Below are 19181 nucleotides of genomic sequence, written 5' to 3'. Positions count from 1 at the left end.
CACACAATATAACCTTTGTAACATCTTATAGCAATAAGTTTGTAATATCAACACTAGCACTTCAGTCACAGTATCAAGCACCAAAAGGAACACAGGACTGGCTGTTTCCCCATTGCAGAAGTTTTCCCAGAAATCTAATTGACAGAGAGAACTAAAAATGAAAAAGATAAATTCTTTCCCCTAAAGATTACACACAATCTCACTATTCAAAATAAGTGAATCCTCTCATAATTCCTCTTTGACTTCACTTTTGTAGCTTGTAATATTTGTGTCAGTTAGCTATAACCAACACATGGAACTAATTTTATGTACTATCTCTCAGGAATTCCCAAAAAACCTTGTATTGCCAGTGTATAACACTTGATTTTCCTACTCTAAAATTTGGAATAATCATACCAGAATTATTCTTCTCTGTAGAAAGACAAAGAAATTTATGTGGCTTAAATATCTTCAGGTCTCTGTGACTAGGGGAGTTGTCATTTTTAGATTTTAATAACTGTTGATTTTGGACAAATGATAAAAGCACAGAGCTGCTATTATTTCATATATCTACTACCTCATATAAGCACTTTGTAATCCTTACATGTGTCATAGATAAGGGGCGTTTTTGGATGCGAAAGGCAATGATTGTAACATTTCTGCAACGTGCCTAAAGCAATTTATTATATGTATTTCTGCTTTTTAGATTTAAAAGAAATGGTTTTTCCCAGTAGCAAAGTATTTCTAAAAGGAAAATTTATCAGAGGACTAAATCTTGTATTTGTGACTACAAAAAAAACGCATCAGTATGCTGACACTACTCACTCTCACACTCAAACATTTTACATCCTCTGTTTCATAAGGAACAGCTCAACAATGCAACAGCTAGCTTACCATGAATCCTTTGATTGTTCTGTAATAGGAATCTAGTAGGAGAGCTCCCAGAGAACAAACTTGTGAAGTCCTATCCCAGCCATCTGAGCAGTGCACTAATACACTTGCGCTCTCAACTGCTATTGCCTGCGAAACATAGTAGTTTCTTAGTGAATGTTCTATTCTAGACAGAAGTCAAAATTTAGTAAATAAATACAAAAGCTACATTTATCTCAAATTCACAGCATACATCATTTTATTTAACAAAGTCAGAAAAATATTTATTATGAGGAAAAGGTTTGATACTATGAGAAAGCTGGACATTTCTCTCCATGAAAGTATAGAAAACTCCTTATAAACAAAAGAAATCCCACTACCACCTTTGCACAAAGTAACAAGAACATCTACAGTGGTTCCCAGTTCTCTTTCTACTCCTTATAAAATGGAACTTATAAAAACTCCTTGTGACACATACTAAGAAAGAAACAGACTACACATTACAGACTAAACAGGTTAAAAAAAATAAGACAACACAAAGACATCATTAAAAATACCCACTTGTTCATCATTATACTACACAAGAATCAAGGACTAGAAAATGCTTATTAGCTTCAGCTAAGAATTCAGATCCTGTTAGTCCAAATATTTTTGAGGCTCATCTTCAGGAGAATCATCCACTTTTAACTAAAGTAACTCCTTTTTATTTCACCTAATAGAAACTAAGATTCAGGTTTTTAATTCACCCAGCCCTCCTGAGGTCAAGCCCTTGGCTTCACAGGTGCCTGGTAAAGGCAATTGTTCTGCTGAATTCTTCATAAAGAGTCCCATTTCCTTGCCAGATGAAGTCAGCATAGCCAAGTTGGCTTCTCTGCAATTAGTGCTCCAGGAGTTCTGTTTGTTTGGGTACACCAAATAATAGTTTGTTCCATCCACCTCTAAACTGATTACACCTTTCATAAGTACCTAAAAGAACCAGGGAGCATAAGAATCCCTTCATCTCCCAGTAAGGTGACCAAACAGCATTCAAAAAAATCCCCAGACATTAGCTGGCATATTTAACATCTCCAATCATAAAGAAACACGTAATACTTAAAACAGCATATCAGATGTATACTAAGCATCTACTTCAAAAAAGGTCAATTGCAGAATTTTACACATTACATAATATTAATTATAATTTTGCCTGGTAGCAAGTCAACTTGCATTCAAACAAGTAGCAGCATACCAGTTACCTTGACTAGGAAGACAGCAGCATCCAACACAGCTTTGATATGACGCAACCATCCAGAGCTCTCCAAACCAGACAAAAAGTCATTGACAGACAAACCCTTCGTGCCACTGACTGAAAGAAACCAGGAGTTAGAAAGTCTTAAGCAGCTGCAGCTACCTATACCCTGCAATGGAGGACAAAGAATAATTGTACACTGTTTCTAATGCCCTATGCTGTAAGTTGATTAGAAAACTTTCAGGAAACCACCACTCAAATGGTTCATAGAGGGGTACTACAAAATGTTCTCCAACCAAAATTCAATTCTGTAGAACTACAGTAACCATGAATGACAAGAGTAATGTCTTTGTGTCTTTTTGACAAAAATAACATTCCAAGTAAATACACTGGTTATCCCCAACAGGGAGCCTTACCAAGGAAGACAACACAAATGCCAAAAGCTTACCACTTCCACTTAAAAATTACAACTACTAGTAGAAAGTAGCTGCCTCCAGACAATATACATAGTTCAGAGTAGCCAGACTGCCAGAGTTTCATCTTCTCCACTCTGCTTAGGAGAATAAAGTGAGTGCCGTACAAGGATATAGTGATGAACTGAAAACCATCAAGACTTTGTTTACCTCCAGAATTCACATACTGCAACTCTGGTCTCTACCATTCTTCCCTAGCGTACTTTGATCTTGTAACAATAATGCAAATTCAGAGGGCAGGGAAGAACTCAAGTTAAGGAACAATGCCTTGCAGCATCGCAGACAGAAATATAGACTGAAAGTTTCTCACACGGACACTTACCAATTCACAAATGAGACAGATAAACTGGTTCTTGTATGATTTTGAGTAGCAACTCGCATATTACATTACTGTCCAGAAGTGACAAACTTCTAGCAATTTAAAAAAAATATTCACTGGCTGATACAGCTTCAGCTCTGTGTGATTCTAAGAAGATACCTGTGCCTGCCACAGGTGCAATCAACTTCCTACCAAGCTTGTGGGCCCAAAATGAAAATAAACAGGCTGTGTAGCTGAAAGCTATCAGTGGGAATATTCATACAGCAGCTGCAAAGTAATCTATCACTAAGCATGGGAGGAAGTGAGTCAGTAGGGAAAGCAGAGAACAAAATTCACCAAGTCAGTCATTCTGTGATGAAGTTTCATGTTCAATCAAGTCCCCTGATGTAACAAAGGCTATAGACTCTTAAACCTCTGCCTCATGGAGCTTTCCTGTATCTGCACTGTGTTTCTCAGCTTTCAGCCATACAAGTTTTCATATACTCTACGCTGCTCAGGGAAAGGCATACTGCCAGCTGCTGCTGAATGCTACAGAGACAGACTCCCAAGTAAGTATTGCAGCACCTTTTCTGAAGCCCATATATCTTTGTCATTCAGGACATGAGCTAACAACACATAGCACAATGAGGTAACAAAACATCAATAAATCCCTGGATACAAGACCTAATTTTAAAGGTTAGTCTTTCAATATCAGTAAAACCAGCAAAAGCTATACTAGCTTTCCCTGATTTTTTAAAAAGATAAACATCCTTAGGCAGGAGTTCTGCTTCCAAAAGGTCTACTACATGAAGGAAATCATCTGAGAACTACTTGATCTTTTCAGCTAGCTCTCACTCTCTCTACACCAGTGGTTCCATACATCTGTTCAATCACAACAGTACACAAACAGGTTCACGACACTACAGTAAAGGAAAGAAACTAAAAATATATGAAAGTCAAATATCTGCAGGGAACAAATCAAACAGACAATGCAATCTAAAGGCACTACTCATGGCTGCTCACCCCTACATTCTGTAGCTTATCCTTTAAAGCACAAGCTTCCAGCTAGAAAATAAACATGCTTCCAGCCCTCAATTTGTTTTCACCCAGATACTGCTGTCAAAATCTGCTTTTGATCAGCATTTTCAGCTTGGTAGAAATATTTCACCACTGGTATTTTCCCCCTTCTAGCTAGGTTTCTATATTTTTATAAGCCAAGGCAAAGAACAAGAACACATGTTGAGCCCAAAAAATTAATTTCCATTTCTGTGAATTAACAAAGATTATTATACTACTTAGTGATGAAATAAAGAAGTTGCATTGACACTGTTTTGACATTTACACACACAAAAAAAATAAATTTCCAGTCCCTTAAAAGGGTCAAAGCTGATTTACAGCACCACTAAGATGTTTAGCTACTTCACAATAACTATCATTCGAAATAGTTTTGGCTATATGTATCCCATCATAAACATATGCCCTGCATGCATGTGAGCCCCAAAACCTCAGTGTTCCATTGCTTGAGTGTCCTACACAGACTACAGGCAATGCCTCAGGCAGCAGTTCAAGAAACAGCTATGAACCTGCAGACTGCACCACAGAGGTTGGGGACAAAGGCTGGTTTGTTTGGTTTTTTTTAAACAACCAACCCACCCCATGTCCCATACAGACACTCCACATAACCCACAAAAACCCCTTAGTTAACACACTTCCATCATCAAAATACAGGCAGCAGACCACAGCAGCTAATACTGAGCCTTTTCCTCAAATATTTCCTGCAGAAATGCTGTTTCTTGACATACACAGAACCTTTTTGCTTATCAGAGTTCAGTCTTTTCTGATACGAAATACTATATTTTTAAAGATACATAAACTGGACTTTGTATTTAATATCACAGCCACAAATTTGGTCTATGTGAAAATTCTTCTGTTACTGTTGTGTAGATGGGCAGTCTGCCTGTCAAGGGAGTAGAATCATCACATCCACACTGAAAAAAAGCTATTTTAGAAAGTTTTTGTTTCACTGCATGCAAGACATTAAAAAAAAAAAACCAGCTGGATCCAAGATAAAGAATAGATTGTAAATCCCCCTAGCATGTTCCATGGTGCAGTTTCATGACAAAAGGACGTTGGGAAGGATTATGTCTTACATTCTGCTTGCAAATGGAATCGTTAGATTCTAAAGGAAATTAGGCAAATAGACAGAGAGTCTAGGAGCAGGACACATGCTGTAGAATAAGTTGTTTGTTATAAATAAAACTGAAGACAGTCTTAGTTACAATGGCTCTTGAAAGAACAGGGTCATTGGTATCACATTCCTGATCTGAGAACATTCAGTTCAGCACATCCAAGGGAAGCTAGTATACAGAAGTTAAATGGCATTTTCCTAATTTTAAGCTACGAGCCATTTTTATAGCATTTCCTCCCCGATCATCCCACTAGATGGTAGATTCTACATTTTTGCATATCTCCCTAAATTTTAAGGGTCCTTCCTACCCCTAAAGATGCTTCAACTTCTAGACTGGAATTCAGCAAAACTCTTGTGAAATTATACAGACTGAACAGAGGTAGAACAACCATGTTCCAGATCAGGTTTGGGGATAAACTAACAACTATAGACATTACTTATAATTTTGTTTCAGTCGTGTTTAAACAAACCAATCCTCCACACAAGGAAAAACTAAGACATATGCTATCTTTAATTAAAGTTATTATTACAGAAAGATATTTGGGGATTATCCCAAACTTGAAAACTGAAATTCAGGCTCATGCTGCTCATCTTTCCCTTCAATAAAGCATGTGCAAGAATAACCACAAAAGTACATATTAAAGCTCAGTAGTATTCTATATTGAGTGCCTGAAGAATAGGTTGCCAGCAGATACAGGCTCAATGAAAGTGAAGTAAGACTACATCACTAGTCTGTAAGGTCTCTTGACCAATGGAATCAGAATGTCTTCATCAAAATAGGCTTCTATACAAGTGTAAGCCTTCTCTGACTGAAAATATTTAGACAATTCTACAAGGCAAGCACTTCATATATGTATTGTTTGCCAGGTACGGAAGCCTGACTTCTGCCGCAACACTGTAATCTCAGTATTGATACTCCACAAAGTGTCTTAAATTTGTTTTCAGCTGTTTACCTAAAACTATTACTAGAACTGTCTAACTTCTGCCTCTCCATTTTCACCACCATGTGGCAGGCAGTGGTATGGTGATGTGGTTCACGTTCCCTCTGACCCCCACTCTACAAAAACACTCCAAGAAGTACCTATAAGCACGCCTGGCTCACCAGGCCAAAGAGCTCAAGTTTTGTACAGACCACACACTTATTGTGAATTCTGTGGAACTAAGTGCATCTTGAAGAATCAGTACTCTATAAATGAAAATGCATGTACAGGCACACACTATTTTCTGTATTTCTATTACACATACGTGTATACATGCACATATACTTGGAAAACACAGAAGTCTCTCCCATAAGCCACTGACATATCAATCAAGTTCACCCAAGACATATGTGCCACTCAATTTTCCTCAAAATAACTCAATTCATTGTGTTTACACTTTACAGGTGAAGGCTGAGCATAACTCATTACCACGGAGCACAGCAAACCAGTACTAAACATAGAGCTGGGATAAAATATAGAAATATCAATACAGTTTGTATAAGCTCTTATTAAAAAAACTTCTGAAAAAATATTTATCCTGTTTTCATATAGACCATTATAGTACAGTTAGAACATACCTTCCAGAAGTTTTTGTAAGCTGGATCTCATTACATGAATATTTTCAATGCCAACAAACTGGAACCTAATGTTAGAGTAGTTGTCTTCATTTTCATAGCCCTTCCCAGCAGCTCTGTTTGCCATTGCATTAAGCTTAAAAAAAGCAAAATAAAAATACTGAAGCTAGTATTCGAAATAAAAATCTCAAATTAAGATGTGGAAGTCATACAATTTCAATTAAATATACTGGGGAAAAGATCACACAAGGGCACATACTATAAACAGATTCTAATAAATTAAGTTTATGGCAAATCAACTTGAAAGCATTTAAGTGTAAGAAAGTCATGGTACACAACAAGCAACAGGCATTCTATATTTACAGCTGACATATCTGAATAACACATTGCATTTCCTATTCTCTCCTCCATATTCCCACTACGCCTTTATTTATTTCCAAACATTTCTGAGCAAAGACACTACAAAGCAATTGACTTAAAAAAGAAAGAGTAAACCCAGACTTAATCATACCTTACTTTCCAAGCATCCTAAAAATGTCAATTTTGAGGGTAACAAGCTAATAAATGACTGCAGCTATAAAAGTTACAACTAAAAAAAACCCACAGTAGGCTCAGTTTCAGTCTGTCAGACTGACCTGCTGCTGAACCCTGCTCAAAATAAGTGCAGATCCTACAGTGTAGGTTTTTCACTTTACACGCTTGTGTTCCAGCTCCTGGAACACAGAAATGCAGAGTGAAATGAATACTAATTTAAATATAGATGGTCTAAAGAGTGAAAAGTTACCCCAAACATTCCAACAGAGGTCAAAAACTCAGCATAACTCAGTTTAATTAGAGAGTGATGAAGTATGACCTCAGAACGCTACAACAGAATTTCCTCTACTTCTTCCAGGCTAAGACAGACAGCAACAGCAGTTTTCCCAGAACATTTACACAGAACACAGTCGTCCTTCCTGTTCTAAAAGAAATCCCAAAACAACTCACCATTGATTTAATTTCAGAGTGTTACAATATCTTGGATCCCACTCAACTACTCAGTTCTTAACTATGTTTTAAGTATATTTTTAAATGCACCTCCCCAAAGGTTCACTAGCATATTCAGTGAATTCTAGCTGAGTCCTGAAAGGGGTTCAACTTCTTTAAGAACGCAAGTCATTAAAAGCCTGAATAAAGAGGCTTAACCTTTTACCTTTAAAAAACATTTGTGCCCAAGATAGAGTCATAAATAACTCCAATTCTTTCAGAATTACACTGTATCCCTATACTCTAACGTTCAGAAAGAGAGGCGAGCCTGTAGAACCTGAATTACATACCTTCGGCCTGGTGTCCATGACATACATATAGCGATTTGAAGGATTTGCTTTACTGATGGCTTGCAACATGTGTTCATCTTCCAGGCACCTTGCACTGAAACCTGAGAGAGGCTGACTGCATCTACAAATTGCAGCCTACCACAGAAAACAAAAGAATATGTCAGCATCTGATTAATACCTGTAGTCAAAATGCTTTCCATAATTCTAAAAATCCACATTTGTTTCAGTGTCTTAATTCGTCAGATAACAGCACTAAACTGAAAAAAGTTTAGGTGTTCCAACTTTTTAAGCACATCACTTGCAGACCTTCAAACACAGTGCCTACAACTTAAATCTAAAGGTTTATTAAAACTTTTTTTTTAAGCTCATCTATATGGACAAGGTAGCAGTTTACATAATGGATCTCCTCCAAGTATAAAAATTATAAAAAACTATAGGCTGGAAAAAATACACTTTAGGAAAGCAAGTTACTCTCTTGGTAGGAAATAAGTTATGGTTGGTTTTACTACTGCAAGTATGATCTTATTATTGCAAGTGCAATATGTTATCATCTGATGTAATTTTCATCATGTCACCTTCTGAAATGCAATATATCACTGAAAATATCAGGTGCATCTTCCAAATAGCAATTACCTTCGAACACATCTAGTAGCTTAACACTCATCCTTCAACTCAACAAGGTGACCATCCTTCTCACCCTTTAAAGATAGCCCCTGGCCAAGACAGTCAGATGCTGCTTCATATCACTCCACCAAATCCTGCAAAATCTTATTTCTTATCCTCTAGTTCTTTTTAGCTTGCAAATTCCCCCTTAGAGAACCAATTCTATTCTTCTGATGTTTCGGGTTTTTTTAACCTCCATTTTGACCTAATAGATTTCATTCTTGATATATTAAGACAGATAGATCATCTGACAAAAAGCAATCTTCAGTTATTTTAAGGTCAGTTTCTGAAAACATTTAAGAGATTCAACTGATTAGTTAAGGATTTCTTTTAAACTGGCTTAGCTTAATTCAGCATCCTGTTAGATACAACTAGTGTCAACTGTATTTAAGGTTATCATGAGTTATATCATTCTCATATAAGTCACTGTACTTACCTCCTTACCTACCCTAAACTACTGACAAACGTTGAGAAATATTTTTCAGCGCACTTGCATTAAGAGGAAGACACACTATACCTCTTTATTTTTATGGTAATATGACAACACTGGGAATCTTCCTTTGCTTCTGAACTTGGAGCTACCAACAATGATGGGCTTGCTTGCAGTCCTGGGAACATAAAGCTCTCTGGGATAGGTTTCACAAATCTGAGAGACAAATACACAAGAAGAATTTTATGTACAATGCACAAAGTCTATACTAGTTTCATTGCATCTGACCTGAAAGATGTTAAGTGAAATGCAAGAAAGGATAAATGCTAACATGTTTCTCTATAAAGATATAATTAGCTTGGAAGAGAAGACAAACCATGGATAAAGTATAAATTGGTATCCAAATTATACAATCAAGCACTGGAGAGAAGCACTGCTATACTAGCATTCACCTCTCAGTAGAAATGCTAAGAATGTGTTTCAAATAAAATATTTACATTATTTCCCTCACTTTTTGTATTTGCAGACTACAAAGTAAGATGAAATCTAATCTGGGAACAACTGCACCACCACAGCCATTGTGTCCCACTGCCAAGATGGCAAATGCTAAAATAGAATCCTTCTCAGTTAAGAAGGATAATAAAGCTGCAAAGCACCAGAATTGCTGGGGCTGGGCTTTAAACAGGTAAGCATACTCTAGAACCAATCCCAAAGAACACATGCATCCATGCACACATACTCTCCCAATTAGGCCTTGGAAAAAGCTTCAATTAGAAAGTTGTGAGATTGCACACTGATTAACAAGTTAACTCTCTCCACCTGCAAGTTTTTACTCATGCTGCAAGCCAAGTGATTTCATACTACTACATATTTCTACAGGACTAGAGCCAGAGGATAAAGCAGAAACAGATGCAAAGCAAAACTGTTTCCATTACAACCCTTACCTTATAATCACGATTTGCATCGGACAACTGCCAGTTCGTATTTGGCACTCCCATTCTCTTATATTCTTCTGCTAGGTCAATAAGCTCCCAGCCTTTGGCTTGCTCAGATTTATTTTGTTTTGGATTATAGGAGAAGGCATACAGTTCTTCATATTTTGCTAAAAGGTAAAGAATTAGACTATGTAATGAGTTGTCCTCAAAAATGTCTGAGTGGAGAAAGGTAGCATAGTTGACAAGCCTCAAGACTGCCCAAATTGCAGAGAAAGTTTCAGGCTTCAAAGTTCTCATAAGCAAGACTAAATAGATATTTGTCACTCTTGAAATATTTATTCTGCAACTATCACACACGTAACTGACACAATTATAGATATTTATTTAAAGGTAGGTTATGAGAGCTTTCTTGAGTGTGCTTGACTTATTTCAGTTGGGAAATTTCTAAAGCCATAAGGGTAAAGTGGAAGTCACAAAATCAAGATCTACAAAATTAAAAGGCAAGAAGCAGAATTACTAGAAGACTTCATAAGAGCTAAAAGAAAAAAAACAATTTTTGGAAAGCAAGAACAGAAATTCACATATACTGATCTTTAAAAGCAGTAAGTTTTAAAAGTTTCCTTTAAACGAAAAGCTCTTTCAAAATATTTTATGTTTTTCCTAATATACTACTCACATATCATAGATGATGTCATTTTACATTGTTCTAAATACAAAGCAGAAAGTGAAAGAGACCATACCAGGTCATAGAATTCTCTTGTAAAGCTGGATTGGCAGTGCTATTTTGGCATAAAAACTTCAGTTTTATTTTTGAAACTGCATGAGATCTGTAATAAGTTAGTATTTGCTTAGTAGCATTTTATCCATGGAACACACCAATTAATATAAATGTGTATAGTCTCCCTCAATAATTTCAAGGATTTCTCTAGAAATGCAGAAAAAACACACACAGGAATCTTGCATTCCATTAGTGAACACCAGTGACCTACAAAAGCCAGACAACACATCATCTGAATTTGTATGCAGATTAATACTTAATCATTAACATCCTTTACAATACCAAATCAATTTAAAAGACTTTTATATAATGCTTATTTAAAAAAAAGTAATGGACTTTTTCCCCCCCTACCAACTTCTTATCCAGGCATATACTGCAAAATCTTTTACAGTTAGAAGTATTACCTGTTCTTGACAGCTGAAGCAAAGAGTTATAAATGTCATGACAGTCTCTCTCTCTGGGAACAACAAAGTGAACTATCCTGAAGTTCTTGCACTGGATGACAAGGGGGCAGCCAGAAGTAGTCAAGGGAAGTTTTTCCACTGCAGCGATGTGATGATGTAGTATCTGTGACATACAAGAACTCAGTGTAAAGCACACTGATGAAAAATGTGAGCAGCATACTATTTACAGGAGCAGATATAAGACAATAAGTGATGTCGAATGTGGGTTTTGCCTAATTTTGACAATCATTTCATTATAAAAAGAAATAAATTTAGAAGAAGAAATTCAAGATTGGCATTTTGGTTAGGATATCATAACTTGCCAAAATTTAAGTTATCCTCTTCCCTCATATTTTGAAGGGTTACCTAATGTTTGTAAGGAACAATAAATATCTTTCTAAATGCAAAAACAAGAAGTAGAAATCCATTGCAGTTGTTCAGTTCTCTTCTATAACTTTGCTAACTGACAAGCTTACATCTTTTAATTAGGCAGCATCCAAACAGGTTTGGTTTGTTTGTTTTTTATTTTTTAGGATCTACAGGAACATACTTCAGAATTTTCAGGCAAAATAAAGCAAGTCCAGGAAAGCAACTCAAAGTATAAAAGATACAGAAAATGCTGAAGATTTTTGAATTCCTGTATTGAAAATCTACAGAATGAACATGAGATAAGAAAAACCATCTCCTATATTACTCCTTCTGTTATGCAGACATGACAGTCTCTCAGCTAAATGCCTTTCAACCACTTTAACAAGACTGTCACAGTAAAGGAGATACAAAAGCCCTCCATAGATTCTGTGTGGCAAATCTACACAAGATTTAGGAAAATACATGGGAAAGTAGCAGCAGTTCAACCATGGGAAGAAAGCCACAGATACATTACCTCAACTGAACAAGATGTTCTTGTTAGCACTTCAATTACCTCACTGAAGCAATCATCTCCTCTTAAACATTGATCAGAATTAGACAGACATCTGAAAACCATGCTGTCAAATATGCATTTACAAAGAGACTATTATCTTGGAGATATTATCATAATTATACTTAGTACTTGCATTATCATCACAGAAGTGCAATACTCTGAGTATAGGTTCAATTTCCCCAAAATGAAACCTTTTAATACAGTGCACAGGGATATGAGAGTAGCGCTTCTGAATCATGTTCTCCCCAATAACTCATTTAGTATGAAAGGACAGCAGTTTCGTTTACACAAAATGGTACATTGTATCCAAGAACAAATCACTAAAAGTAACTTTTCTTGAAAGCACCAGGAGGCATCCAGTCAGATAACCAGGACACACGATTAAGGGCAGTAGAGAAAAATACAGCTACAGGTAATACACCTACTAAAAGAAAAGAAAGATAACCACACTCAGGGAAATGAGATTTCATCCTGGAGGATGACAGACTTGAGGCACTGAACCAGTCAGGTAGCTGGGCTACAGCAGAAGCCAGAACTTCACATTCACATGTGTGCCACCAGGGCACTGAGCAGAAAAACTAATGGGAATTATAGTACTAGCCAACTTTGGTTGTACACCATTGGTAGTGGTCACCAAGAAGCCGCAGCCCCTTCTGAATTCTTTTATTCTGGAGCTGAACACTTGGGAAGAAACATCTGCTTACCACTCTAAAAAAGGGCCTAGGTTCTTCAATATTTCACCAAAGCCTAGCTCTCTGGATTTTGATGTCTCATTTAACCTAGGCAGGATCTAAATACAAGGTAAGTTAGTGCAAAAGTTTTAAACCTGATGCTTAAACTATCTAGCACTCTCCCACTCCTGCCTCTGAATTGCGGTGCAAGTCAAGTTGTTTAAAGAGAACCACCACACATTCACTCAGGAATACAAGTGAAGGCTATAGAAGGAATTACAGCATCTTGAAGAAAAGCTAACATTTTCAACATTACCTCATTTCAACTGCAGTAGCGTCATGCAAGAGTACAATCTGCAAATCATTGACTTCCTATGAGACCATGAACAAGGAGAACATAGGGAATAATTTATAACTAAACATTTTATAATATAAACGTTCATTACGATTAACATTTTACTAAACAAATTCAACCTTAGAGCAGGAAGAACAAATGCATCTGAATAGTCTATGCTTTTAAGCCGCAAGCATTTGTTATCCTTACCCATGTTTCTCTCTGGCTTGAATCAATGAATAACAGATGAGTTGCTGTAAGGTATAGAGTTCCCGTCAGTGACTTACTGCTGGTGCTGAACCTGTCTAGCAATTTCACTTGCTCTACCTGTAAGAAAAAAGGAGAAGGGGAACAACAGTTTTGGTTTTGTTTGTTTGTTTTTTCCAGAAAGTAGAATCCTAACTTCACAAAAGCTTTGTGAGTTTGTGCAACAATTTTGAAAATGGTAGGAAGGATGCACAGCGCACATAAGGCTATTCAGGCCCAACTACTAAGAATACATTAGCAGTCACATAAGCTTTGAGAAGACTAACTAGTTAAAATATCCTGTTTCAATAAAAAAGTGCATAATGAAGGCTCATCAGAATACTTACTCTATGTACACAACTACTATGGTTATTTACTAGTAAAAGAGACCAGAGTAACAAGGTTTTTTTTTTAAAAACAAAAAACCCACACAACAATTAAGAACTATTAATTACTAAGCTTTTAGACTACTTCCCCAAAGCAGACCAGTCACACACTATTTCCTGTTATTGAGATGCCAGGACTGAACTTACAGCTGATCTCAGCAATATGCTTCATTGGTTGTCTGCAGACTCAAAGCCATGAAGATTATGGCCTCCTGACTTCACTTTTAGGCATCTACTGTCTTTTATATCAGCCTCAACTTTAACAATCTAGATCATCCTAACCTTGCCTCATAGTCAAAATAAATTCTAGTTAAATGCAAGCATTATACTAATAATTATAACAATCTCCTAGAAATTCAAGGACTGTGCTGGCATTTGAAGCAGGTATTTCAAGCTCAAGTCTTGCAAGGGCAAATTTATCCTCCTAGTATTCCATCAACATTGTTATCTCAATGTTATGGAAAACATTTCAAAAGAAAGTGATTTCTAGATAGCCTACATTTTATCTACTGCTCATAACTTCACAGGCTCCAGTTTGCTTTATGCAAAGCAAACATTACGTGATGCTTTGTGTGCAACAACAGGAAAGGAGTGTGGCGAATAGCTTATCTCCATGTATTCCTCTTTCTTGGCAGCACTGTCTCATTAATGCCAGGTTAAAGCTCTTATGCTTGAGGCTTGCTGGTACTGTTATTAAATGCATGGCAGAACTCCAAAAACTTCCACACCAGCAAAATCAGCATCCAGACGAAGGGACTAGGAGAGCCCCTTTCCACCAGACTGATGTTACCATGTTTATTTCACATGTACAAACTTAATTATCTACTAAAAGCACACATAAAGATCTAGAAATTCATCTTTTCAGTTCAAGTATTTCTTACAATCTAGCAAGGTCTAGTTTTGTATTTGGAAGTTAGAAAAGCAATTTAATGCATATAAAACAGAACGGAGGTACTAAAAGCCAGGGCTACTATGACAGTCTCGATTTCAGTTTAGAAAGAAAAATAAATAAATAAATAAATCAAAAGCTATATGCATCAGTACCTCAAAATACATTATGCTGTAACCAGTGAGGTATCAGTGCTCAGATACAGAGTAGCATAAATCAATATACCACAGTCAAAATGCAGAATTCATTTTGGGCAGTTCTGCAGCAGCAACTGCTCAGGTACCTGGCACTACACCTTCCCAGTAAATTGAGAAGTGCACAGAAACTGCTCCAGTTTTGTTCCATCAACACAGCCCACAAAACCCTGGCATGCACAATTCCATTCTCCTCCATGTAACAAGACAGCTATTCTCAATTTCTACGTCAGATGAGGACAGGCATTAGTGCTCCAGTTTCCTCTTACATTGCTTTCAGAATTCTTGAAGACTTTACCCAAGTTCTATATACACTTTTTTTAACAACAACTGAAATGTAATTTAGATACAGCCTCCACAGATGACCTGTTCATTTAAACTTGACCCAACTCAGCTTTAATGGGTACTCAGCTAGATGTACACTTTTTTTTCTGTTTTTTTAATTGTAAAGTTTGTTAAATCCTAAGTTATGAAAAAACAAAGTCAGTCATCAGTTTTGAAAAGAATGTGTTCACAAGAGATTTAAGACTACTGTTGAGTTCTAGCACATCTATAAACAGATCATTTAAGCAGTCATAAGTGATATTCTGACAGTAGCTAGCACTAGTAAATCAGTGAGTTTTTAAACCAGTAAGAATTTGAACAACTACCTCAATAATATAGAGTATTTACAGTGAAAGAGTCACCAGATAGTTTATCAAGACAAAACTTACAGACTAAAGGCAAAAAAAACAAGGAAGTATTTCAATACAAGCTGGAAGGCTGAAACTGTACCTCTGAAGTCTTGCATTAAAAAAACTGAAGGATTAAATTAAGACAATTACAGTATGTTATTCCAAGATTCTTTTATTACAGTTTTGTATGACATGTACTGAAATTAAAAGTTTTTCCTTCCCCATGTAAGTGTCAGGCTTGCAAACACAAGATTAGGATTTAGCAGTCAAGCTAACCAAAACTTTCCATCTCCAGTAGAAAACCCATCAGTATTTTCAACTAAACCAGATTTGACTCCAAATATATAAACAGACTTAACTGAAGAAATTCTAGTCAACTACTACATTTTGCTTTGAAATAATTTTTAAGGACACTTTAGTTTGAAAGCTTCATTGCAAAGCCACAATACTCCTATTTGTAATTTCCCCATCACCATCACTTACGACATACTGTGAACTGGTTTTCATCATCTGTTGTTATTTAAGTATATATTCTCAGATAGAAGTGATTTTTAACTTAGCCTCACTTCTTTATTCAACATAAACCTGTTGGACTGTTTAATTTTATGAAAAGCTAGACTATTTCAGGTAATTGCGCTGACAGTTCTAAGACAATTTTAACTAACATTTCCAGCAAACTGAAGTTTGAGAAGGAATAAAATCTATTTCATCACCTTCTCCTAGGGATGACAGCTTCCCCACACAACAGTTGATTTGTGCAAGACTGCACTGTTGTATCAAGCATATTTCACTATTACTTTAATAAAAGAAACATTAAAAACTGTGAAGTGCTGTCAGATTAGAAAAAGTAGATATGTCTCAGAACAGTTAGAATGAGATACAATTTGAATCTATAGATGCACTGAACTCTTAAGGCCACAGCACAGGCTGTACTTTAGTTTTCTTGCTTCCTATAACTGCAACAGTGGTAATTATCAGCAACTCACATATATGCATTTTAATCCACCCAGATATTCAACAAACCAACAGCTTACAAAAAGCTAAACCAGCACCACAGTTATAACCAAAAACTCATGCTATTTCTAGCCATGAAATCGATATTTTTAGAATGGATAAAGTTGGGGTTTTTTTATATTAATTATAAAAATAATTGCTTCAAGTAGCAAGTCTTGCATCTTACAAGTTGCATTCAGAGCTTGTTTCTCTCTTCAGTTGTATTGCTACACGAAGTACTTTTTCCCCAGCAGGAGCCCAAAAACATAGAATCATAGAATGGTTTGGGTTGGAAGGGATCTTTAAAGGCCATCTAGTCCAACTTCCCTGCAAGGAGCAGGGACATCTCCAGCCAGATCAGGTTGTTCAGAGCCTCATCCAGCCTGGCCTTGAACGTTTCCAGGGATGGGGCTTCCACCACCTCTCTGGGCAACCTCTTCCAGTCTTCCAGGTAGAGCAACCTGATGTGGTTGGAGATGTCCCTGCTCCTTGCAGAGGGCGTTGGGCTACATGACTTTTAAAGGTCCCTTCCAACCCAAACTATTATGTGATTTTAAGTCAGTGGCCTGTAGCCTTTCTAGTCTCAATTTCAGTTTGAAACTTAAAACAGCTACTCAGATCATCAAGAGACTTCAGTTTTAGTCTAGTTTTTATTTTGAAATTAGCTATCGACTGTAACAATACACTATTAAGTTCCCAAACAAAGGGTTTCAGGTTTATAAATAAATAGGCTGATAAAGAAACCTTATCTCAAATCTGTCAGCCTGGTGCAAGCTTACTCCATCCACTAAACTCAAGTGTCGCTAAAAGTAGCTTCATCAGAGACTTTCCTGTTTCATATATACACACACAAATATATATGGAAAATAAAATTTGCTATACACATTTCATATGAAATTTATATAAGCTGTTACTCAAAAAGAGAGTTAAAGGCCTGTTCCTTTATATAATTATAGGTTATAAAACTACTATGTGGAGCTGAAATGTGACCACTCCTTTTCTCCACAAATCTGTAAATCTAGCTTATCGTCAGACTGACACATTAGGGAACCAATCACTTGACAATTTCCAGGACCCAAGAGAAAAGCACTCTTTTCAGCACCCCTTACAGTGAGGGCTGATGAGCAAGAGGAGAAAAATACCGTTAGAAAATTAATCCTAAAAAAAAAAGCTGCAACCTAAAAATCTTATTTAAAATCATTTAGAAAAAAGAAAACAGGAAAAAAATACATGTCTTTCTTACATATCCACTATAGAGAAAAAAACAAACTAATAAACTAGAACTAGAAAAAAATTCAGAAGAGTCTAATATCAACTGCAGCTTAACTAATTTTTTTAATAGTCTAACATATTACACACATACTGATAGCTTACATTCCTAACAACACTAAACGGAGTCTTTAACACAAAGGGGGAAAAAAAAGTGTTGCTTTCACAGGCAATTTGCCTCCAAAGCTAGAAAAAGCTGCATAGAATCGCATTCCTAGTACAAAAAGCAACTGTAATCCTCTTCCAGCTGACCATCTTGTCTTCTTTTAAGTATTGCTTCTGCTCGCCCCCCACACCCCTCCTTGCAGCCCTGTCACACCAGGATTATTTTCAGCGTCTTCTCTTTATTAACGAGACGGTTCCTCGCAGCGAGGCCTCACCGTGGCAGCACGCACCGAGCTCCCCACGGGAGCTTTCACCCCTCCCAGCCCCTCGGCTCGGAGGGGGCCCAGCCGAGAAGCCCCCCGAGAAGGGACAGGCCCCGCACCCCAGGCTGGGCGGCGGGACCCTGTGAAGCACCTGCGCCAGGCACCCACGGCCCGGGGACCCCCCGAGCGGTACGGACCGCCCCACAGCCCCTCGCTGAAAGGCACCAGCTACAAAACGGAAGGAGGAGAACGACAACGCCCTCGCTCACAGCTGACAGCGGCGGGGCAGGGACTCGCCGGGCTGAGCAGGCCCTCTTCACCCCGCAGCTACCGGCGCAGTACTAGCAACGCCGGCGCTCCCCTGCCGACCACCCCCTCTCTCTCTCGACGCAGCTAGGGAGCCGGAGCGGAGGTACCTTGGTGGTGCGGATGTGCTCCATAGCGATGCCCGCTCAGCTGCGGCCGCCGCCCGCCCTGGTGTTACCGGGCCGGGGCGGCCGTCACCTAGAAACGCTTCCGGGGCGGGGCGGGGCGGGGCGGGGCGAGAGCGCCGCGGGGGCGGAACAAAGCCGGGCCTGGCTCCCTGCAGCGCCCCCTTGCGGCGGGCGGGAGGACACGCCGCCGCCGCCACGCCGCGGACAGCGCGCATGCGCGGTCGGGCGCGCAGGGACGCGGGGAGGCGACGCCATGTCCTGGGGGGGCGCGGCCGAGGCGTGAAGCGTTGAGATGCGGCGGTGGGGACCGACCGGACGGGGAGGGGCCGGGCCGCGCTATGTCCCGCAGCGCCTCAAAGATTCTCTGTGAGATTCAGCGGGGGAAAAGGGGCTGTGGTTGCTTTGCTGGGAGCCACGGAGCTCAGTACTGGCCATGAAACCTTGCCTGGCAGCCGGCCCTGAGGAGAGGGCACACAGTGGGGTGACATAGGTGTGTGGAAGAAGCCATTCCGTGTTTGTCCAGGCCTCTGTTTGTGGCATGGGAAGTTTCAGTCTTTTTTAATGAGTCTTATGAATGGTGAAATTCTTGGAAGATGGTCCTTTTTCTTGTAGTATTGTAGAATCAGAGGGGTTGATGTGGGAAGGGAC

General features: G+C 38.3%; 1 protein-coding gene across 1 annotated transcript in view; it reads right to left on the bottom strand.

The window, feature by feature from the left end:
• MTMR6 (myotubularin related protein 6) overlaps positions 1–18612 on the bottom strand; it is a 28664-nt gene extending 10052 nt beyond the window's left edge. The window contains exons 1-9 of the mRNA XM_086739506.1: positions 18516–18612; positions 13291–13407; positions 11115–11277; positions 9942–10099; positions 9085–9213; positions 7905–8039; positions 6595–6727; positions 2085–2194; positions 874–999 (exon numbers count right to left, since the gene is read on the bottom strand). Of these exons, the coding sequence (XP_086595632.1) occupies positions 874–999; positions 2085–2194; positions 6595–6727; positions 7905–8039; positions 9085–9213; positions 9942–10099; positions 11115–11277; positions 13291–13407; positions 18516–18539 (1095 nt within the window). The 5' untranslated portion in view covers positions 18540–18612. The remainder of the gene's footprint in view (positions 1–873; positions 1000–2084; positions 2195–6594; positions 6728–7904; positions 8040–9084; positions 9214–9941; positions 10100–11114; positions 11278–13290; positions 13408–18515) is intronic.
• Between the last annotated feature and the right edge of the window lie 569 nt (positions 18613–19181).

The sequence above is a fragment of the Chlamydotis macqueenii genome, chromosome 1 (assembly GCF_036417535.1).
Source record: "Chlamydotis macqueenii isolate bChlMac1 chromosome 1, bChlMac1.mat, whole genome shotgun sequence".
Lineage (NCBI taxonomy): Eukaryota > Metazoa > Chordata > Aves > Otidiformes > Otididae > Chlamydotis > Chlamydotis macqueenii.
This window is presented reverse-complemented; position numbering and strand designations above follow the sequence as displayed.